At 34.6% G+C, this 8,351-nt stretch overlaps 1 protein-coding gene across 1 annotated transcript in view; it reads right to left on the bottom strand.

The window, feature by feature from the left end:
- Positions 1 to 7,505, bottom strand: part of MROH9 (maestro heat like repeat family member 9) — a 101,677-nt gene extending 94,172 nt beyond the window's left edge. Inside the window, exons 1-2 of the mRNA XM_032291119.1 lie at positions 7,454 to 7,505; positions 5,375 to 5,421 (exon numbers count right to left, since the gene is read on the bottom strand). Of these exons, the coding sequence (XP_032147010.1) occupies positions 5,375 to 5,421; positions 7,454 to 7,505 (99 nt within the window). The remainder of the gene's footprint in view (positions 1 to 5,374; positions 5,422 to 7,453) is intronic.
- Between the last annotated feature and the right edge of the window lie 846 nt (positions 7,506 to 8,351).

Below are 8,351 nucleotides of genomic sequence, written 5' to 3' on the forward strand. Positions count from 1 at the left end.
GATGACTCTTTACACGGTGGTTCTTTCTTTCTTTTCTTGTTTTCTCTTTCTTTTTTTCTTTGTTTCTCCTTTCTTTTTCTAATCTATATTGCATGGCTTTTAAAAATAAGAGGATGCGATTTTTTGTAAGACTATAAAAGCATTTTAAATTAATCATATTTCCACTTCATGAAGAAAATCTCCTTAAGCTCTGAAAGCTAGAAACTTGTGGGCCAATGCTACAAGACTTTATGATACAAACATAAGAATGAGACAATAAATGTTTAATGCAATAAGATGAATTTCTACTTTACCTTGCACCTACATAAAATGGCTCATAAATATAATCGTAAGAGCTAAAACTATAAAACTTTTAGAGGATAAAATATTGAAATATTGACCATTTTTGGTTAGAAAAGTTTTTTTTTTTAGATGCAATGCTAAAACCATGGCCCACAAAAGAAAAAAAATGATAAATTGGACTTGATCAAAACTAAACCTTTTGCTCTTCAAAGGACACCATTAAGAAAAATAAGACAAACCGTATACTGAGAGAATATATTTGCATATCATACATTTTACACTTTAGTAAAGAAAAATCTTTACTAAATATTCAAGTAAGTATCAAGAAATAAAACATGTTTCTGATGACAAGACAATGGTTTAAGGAAGTATTCATAAATTAATCTACAAAATCAGTGTTTTAAATCAAAATGCCAAGAGAAATTCTTATGGAATTTGACAAGTGTATTCCAAAGTTCCTCGGAAAGTGTAAATAATTAAAAGTAGCTAATATATTTTTGAAAAACAGAAATAATTGGATAGATTAAAAAATTTTTGGTGTAATCATCTGAGCTATCTGTAGTAGTTGAAGATTTGTCTGATACCTCCTTTACTGCTATAATTTGATGTGTTGACATTGCCTATCCCTGCTGAAGTCAAAAGCTGCTGCTGCCTCTGCCATCTGTCAAAAGCTTTGATCCTGTTGCTAGTGCTTATTAATTACAGTCCCACGGCTACTGTAACCCATTATCAAAAGAACTAGATTCTACACAAAAGGTGCTCTCCCTTTATAGTTAAAGTCACAGGTGACTGAATTCACCCTCATCATTTTAGATGGTTATTGTTTTGCTCTCTTTTACAACAGTCCTGTCTTTATAGGAGTTAGCAGCTAGACTGTGCTATTAATATAGTGAGAATCACTCATCAACCTCTCATACTAGCCCACCGTCTTTGAATCACATTCATACACCTTGATAAGCTTCATCTAGAAGGTGTCTTTCCCTGCAGGCTCTTCCATCCTGCCAGTCCTGCCTTATCTTGAGTGGCCCAGACATGCCTCAGTGCTAGCAAGAACTCAGTTTAAACTCAAATTCTGACCTCTACATCAAGCAAGTTTATGCTTTGTTTCCAGTGAGCCATTTGACTATCTGCTTTTCTCTGCTTGCAACTCCTATTTCCAACCTAAGTCTGTGTCATTCTTTTGAATATAATTGGGTTTCTGAAGTTGACCTTTTCCACAGCTAAGAGAAACGTAGACTCTGTTCTGAAAAACAAATTAAGACCTGGAATGGTAGTCCAGTCTTTGCTTTCTTAGAACCACAGTTTTACTATGCATGCTTAGGAGCTAGTTCCCTAAGTCCTGTTATTCCTGTAGAGACAAATTGATGGAATTAATTAATTAGTTTCTGTAATTGGAATGCCATCAATTAACTCTTTGCACTTTCTAAATTTTCTGTGCTCTTTATATTTTCAACAAAACTCCTTATCACTCTATTGGCAATAATTGTGTTTGGACTATTCTACTTCTCTAACAGTGTATATACCCAACTATCAAAATTTAGTGTGGTCATCTCTAACTGAGGGCAAGTCTCTATTTTAAAATTCCTTCAAATCCACATAGGAAGATACCTTTCAATTTATTCATTAGGATTCCCCTCCCACACTAGGGAAAAAAGGGGAATTTTCAGTGGCTTAGAGACAGAAAAACAATTCAATGGTATAAAAATAAAGGCTAAAAGAAACTAAAGAATAAAAATTAAGACAAAATGGAGGATTTAAGGGTGAAGGACATTTACAAACATGCATAGTAGATAGCCCCTTTACAGAGCAAAAGATAGATTATACATATAGACTACATCAAAATATAGATATAGTTTGATCCAGCAATAAAACTTAGATTATTCATAGAAGCATGTCTTTGGACTTTTAAAATAGTATACCTTATTTATTTATTTGAACATGTAAAAAGGTAATACTGTACAGCATGTGCTGTACAGTACAAAAGTGTAAACAGTGAACAATGTCTTCAAGTCTTCCCTTTCTTTGGCTCCTGTCCCCTAATTTCCATCCCTAGAGTCTGCAGTTGTTACTACTTTCCTGTGCATCTTCCTAGCAATAGGATATGCGATATAGGAATGTTAATGACACTTTTTTGAATGAGCAGTTTCAGTCTCTAAGATATGTGTATATATATACAAGTCATATATATATGTATATGTATGTATATATGACTTGGTTCTATGTTTTCCTATAACTGCTGCCACTGTGCTCTGTGTCCCTCTTGTCAGCCAACTTCCTTGTCCTATATTTCTCTGATAGATGTCCATCTCCCTTATGGACTATTCTAAGTCTGATTTCATAAATTCTCCATCTCTTTTGGTTATTAATACAGCGTCATCATTATTCTTAATACTGAATCCTGTTTATTTAAAATCTTCAATGTTATTGTTTGTTCAGAAGTCTTCCTTGATCCCTAGAGCAGGCAAGGACTTTGGTTTTAGGGTAAACACAGTATAACTTGGTGCTTAGACTAGCAACTCTGCAGCCAGGATCGAGTTTATAGCCTGGCTCTGCCACTTGCTAGCTATGTGACCATGAGCAGGTCACTTTCTGCCTCTGTTTCCCCATTTTCAAGATAGTACTTACCTCATAGGACTGCTGTGGGGATTAAATGAGTTATTCATTTAAAGCACTTAGAGTATGCCTAACATGTTATAGGTACTAGATAAGTTTTAGCTATTTTTACTATCGTTGGAATGGGGAAGGGATTTCCCTCTCTCACACCTCTCTGTACCCTTTCCCATGTTCCCTGTCTTTGTGTCTGTGGAGTTGTGGGTGGCTGACGAATTAAGGGAAATATTTTTATTTTTTGGTTCATCCATGAAATAACTTATTGTCACCTTCCTGTTGGTGATTCATTCTGGCCCGGCAGGTGGTGCCTCCAACAGCCCTGCTGATAAAGAACTCAGTCCACTAGGGCAGTGTCACTTTTAAGGCCCAGCTGAATGTTCTGGAAGATCCCCACTATGCTGTGTTTTGTTTTTGTTGTTGTTTTTGACTTTTGAAACACAAGCCCACTGGACCCATGTGCAGGGGTTCCCAACAACCATTAGCCCTCAATTATACCCTTTAACTCAGATGTCTGTTGTTACTTATAATGAGTCTCTTTGTGTTTCATCGTCTATAATTTTGATGGAGCAACACCACTCTCCTGATATAAGTCCCCACTGTTTTGAACTTTTTAGCAAAGCTTTAAGGAACTTTCATGACTAAATCTGTGCTTACCTCTCTAGCCACAGCTCCTATCATTTCCTCTTGACTAGTCTTCATTCTAGATACACTTTTTGTCTTAGATAGATGCTGCGGGGTTCTGTTTAGACCACCCCTCTCCATTTCAATATTGAAATACTCTTTCCTCAGCTTGTGGAAGTGTTGGCAGCTGAGAGTTCTTAGATGAGTATTCTTGAGAATTCCCTTAGCCAAAGAGCCTCGCTACCTAAGATCATATCCCCTCTCTGGGGGCAAACTACATTTAATGATTAGTTGACATGGGGAAATAAAGACCAAGCCTCCTTGCCTCAGAGAGGGTCAACTGGGATGAAATGCCCAGTTACAGAGCACCCTGCAGAAGTAGCTGATACCAGTTTTGCAAATGCATTGCAGCTCAACACCTCCTTGTACCCAGTTCTGCTTCTTACACTTTGCCTCCACTATTAATCCAAGTGTTCATCCAAAGAGCACATCCACTGTTATTTTACAGTCTGCTTCCTGGAAAACCATAGCTAAAATCTATAATTCTACAAATGTATGTTGCTTTTTCTTTCTCCGACTTTACAGGTGCTGTTTCCTCTTCCTGGAATGTACTGCACCTTCATCTAGGCATTCTACTCATGCTTCAAAGTTCAGCTCAAATCTTCTCTGGCCCAAAGTCATATTTGAATGTGCCTTCAAATGTACTTCCATCATTTTCTGAATATTGTAACTTCTTCATAACTTATAGCAGTTTCTAACTGCTGAATTTTAAAAATCTCTCCCATTGGATTATAAGCAATTTGGGGCTAGTGTTTGGATTTTATTCTACTTTGTTTCTCAAAAAGATAGCATAATATTTAATGCGTAGTAGATTCTCAATAAATATTTGTTGAATAAATGAATGAACTATTGAATGAGTGAAATTCTAAACTGCATCTGCCTGACTCTTTGGACTATGCAAATGGGAAAAGATTAAAAGACCCTGTTTAATAGAACGTGGTTTTATTAATGACTCTTATGATGTCCTGACTGGAAAAATCAATTTGTCCACTAAACGTTATCAAAGTTTTGCTTTAATTGTCAGTGACTTTGACCTAAGGATTATAAAAAAACAGTCTGGAGAAGTTTTAATATTCACACTGAAGCATTTCTTTTCTAAAGAGAGATTACATATTTTCTTATGATAGTCCTCCACTATTTCTTCTTTGTTAATTTTGATGTAAATTAAAATAATGGTAGAGTCTATTAGAGGTTCATAATTTTAATACAATTTTGAAAAACTACTGAAGAGTATCCACCAAGACAATATTCTGCTACACACTGCAGAGAACACAAAGATGAATAATCACAGTCTCTGCTCTCAAGAGATCAAAGACAAGAAATCTGCCACAGGCCTAGAAAACAATAAGACAAATGGAAAAGGAAAAATGCAAACTTAGAATGGTTCTCAAATAAGGGAATAATATCATTCAATCAGAGGCTATTTAGAAAGGGCTTCAATTTGGTGGAAAGAGTTTCCACAGGGATGATGGAAGGGAAAATATGAGTGAGGAGACTATCCTAGAGACCAGTCAGTTGATGGAGGGTGAGTGGGATAAATAGTAGGATGGGTAAAATGTTTCATCCTTTTGAATTAGTACTGAAGGTCATTTACAGGAACATGAGAAAGTGAGGAAGAAATTGCGGTGCAGGGACATACAAGGTAAAAACAATTTTTAACCAAATTGCCTTTTTTCGCCCTTTCTACCCCACACACATATGTTAAACATTACTTGTAACATCCTTATAATGGAGACAGTAAAAAGTTTATTTTTTCCAAGAGATTTTAGTTATGTTGACATCTTTATAGAATATCACTTACCATGTGATGCCATTTCATGCCATATTGCAGAATCTGGAGATTAGTCACTAGCCAGAAAGAAGGAGACTAGTTAAAAGGGAATGAGCATAGCCTCTTATCATCTTAATGGGACCTTATTTCCAAACCTGAAGCTACTATGACCTTGATGTCAAACTCAACAAGGACATGCACACATGCACTAAAACTAAAGACAAATTTACTATGAGTATTACTGGACAACACTTAACAAAAAGATTAGCAGGCAGACTATGGCAGCACTTTTTTTTTTTTTGGGACTGAGTTTCACTCTTGTTACCCAGGCTGGAGTGCAATGGCGTGATCTCAGCTCACCGCAACCTCCGCCTCCTGGGTTCAGGCATATGGCAGCACTTTAAAAGATTAAAACACTATACCCAAGTAGTATTTATTACACAGAGGGTGGTTCAATAAAAGAGAATCTATAATCGCTAAAGAAGAAACCCTACACAATAATTTTTGAGTTCAAAATTCATAAGATTTTAAATATAAACTTGATAACATTTTAAAATACAATGGATATGTAGTTCATATATTAATGTGATAGTAAAAAAAGTCAGTACCAGGTGTAATTAAAAAAACAATCAGAAGCATTCTTATGAAGGTATAGAATACAACAAAGATTATCATTACTACCATGGTCATTTACCATTTCTGGAAGTATCATCAAATATTATTTGAAAATAGAAATAAATGCATATATTAAAATCAGAAGGGAAAATATAATTTTGTTTGAATTATAACTTCATGGGAAAGAGTATGAGGGGCTTTTAAATTTTTCAATGTTATCAAAATAGTTTAATTAGAAGTTGAGTTATCAGTTACTGAAATGATTGATAAATTGCCTTATGAAATTTTTAGAGCCTGTTATGTGTTTCTTTGCTTGTTTGGAGGAGGTAGCCCTTTGATAATTATTTTGTGTCTTCTTTTTAATTGTTATATTTAGATTTTCTAGATCTTTTTTTTTTTTTAAATAATAAACTTTTTACTTTGGAATATTTCAGGTCTATAGGGAAGTTGCAAAGACAGTAAATTCTCCTATATCCTTCAATTAGTTCCCCCCAATGTTAACTAACATCTTATATAATCATAGCACATTTTTTCAAAACTAAGAAATTAACATTAGTACAATTACATTAACTAAAATTCAGACTTTATTTGGATTTCACCTATTTTTCCACTAATATGCTCTTTTTGTTCTAGGACCTGGTCCAGGATTCCATGTTGCATTTAGTCAGCATGTCTCCGTGGTTTCCTTTGGTCTCTTAACTGTTTTGCAATCTTTCTTTGTTTATGACCTTGACAGTTTTGAAGAGCACTGGTTGTGTATTTTGTAAAATGTACTTCAATTTGGATTTATTTGATTGTTTTCCACATAATTAGGGCAGGAATATAGATTTGGGGAAAAATATTAGAATGCCCGTTTCATTATGAACAAAATATAAGATTTTGAATTTATTAGTCCTACTATTTTTCTCTTCCTGAATTTAAACATTCAACTTCATCTTTATATGTGTCATTTTCTTTCTGCCTTCCTTAGATTTATTTTGTTTTATTTTTATAACTTCTTGCTTTGGATACTTGATTTCATTATATTCTCATTCTTTTCTGGTTTATTTTTCTAAGTATTAAAGGCTATGAATTTTTCTCTGTGACCCCTTTGGTTGTATACTATAGGGTTTGATACGTAGTATTATCAATACTATGTAATTACTTATTAATTTTTCTTTGATCCATGCATTGTTTAAAATAGAAAATTTACTTGACAAGTGGTAGGTTGTTTTTCGCTTGTTTTATGAATTCATTGTTAGTTTCTAATTTTTTGCACTGTAATCAGAATATGTCTTCTATTTCTACTTTTAGGAATTTATACAGAAATTTCTAGCCTAACATATGGTTACTTTTGTGAATGTTGTACAGGTATTGGGGGAAAAAAGGTACATTCTTTTTTATCATAGATACAGAATGATATACAGGATTCTCTCTGTCATCTGTCACTCATACAAACACATAGACACAAAAATACCTCCTCCTATTGCTATCTATATGTCCTAAAAGTCTTACCTGTTTTTGGATTCCTTGTTGACTTGTTGACAGATGAATTAAAGTCTTCCATTACTAATGCTGCAAAAAAGTATCATGTATTAGTACATAAACCAGAAGCTTTCCTATAGTTTTGTTTTGCTCTATCAATTTGGATGGCACTATGGTATATTATAGTATGAGGATTGTGTTAATTATCTATAGCTATGCATCAATTTATCACAGATTTAATGGCTTGCAAATACCTACTTATTATTTCAGTGTCTGTAGGTCAGAAGGTTCAGTCTCAGTTTAGTGTAGTCTGCTCAGGGTCTCACACAGCTGGACTCAAGATGTCACCTGGGAGTGCTATCTCATTTAAGGTTCAGAGTTCTCTTTCAAGGTCACTTAGATTGTTGTCAAAATTCAATTGTTTGAGGCAGTCAGATTGAAGACTCTATTCTTTTTCAGGCTGTGGCTGAGGGTAACACTCAGCATCTAGAAGCTGTCTGCAGTTTCTTGCCATGTGACCGGTTCCAGAAGCCATCTCACGCTACCAATCTCTGACTTCTGTCTCCAGCGTCCAGACCCAGACTTAAAAGGCTCATGTGAGTAATTCAGAACACTCAAATACTCTTCCTTTGACTCAAAGATAACTGATTAGTAACCTTAATTAGAGCTGTACAATTCTTTCTTCCATGTTATATAACATAATCATGAGAATGATTTCCCACCATATTCAGAGCTTCATCGCATAACCTTCCTTTCTTAGTATTTCAGCTTCAGGTGGGGGGATTGATACAAGACGTGGATACTAGGGGGACAAGAATATTGGGAGCCGTCTTAGAATTCTTATTACCACATAGATTTTCATAATTATTTTATCATCATAATGGATTATAAACTTTCTCATAATGTGATACATTTTCAAAAAAAAAAA

This window comes from Sapajus apella, unplaced genomic scaffold, assembly GCF_009761245.1.
Source record: "Sapajus apella isolate SASKATOON/1434 unplaced genomic scaffold, GSC_monkey_1.0 scaffold25, whole genome shotgun sequence".
Taxonomy (NCBI): domain Eukaryota; kingdom Metazoa; phylum Chordata; class Mammalia; order Primates; family Cebidae; genus Sapajus; species Sapajus apella.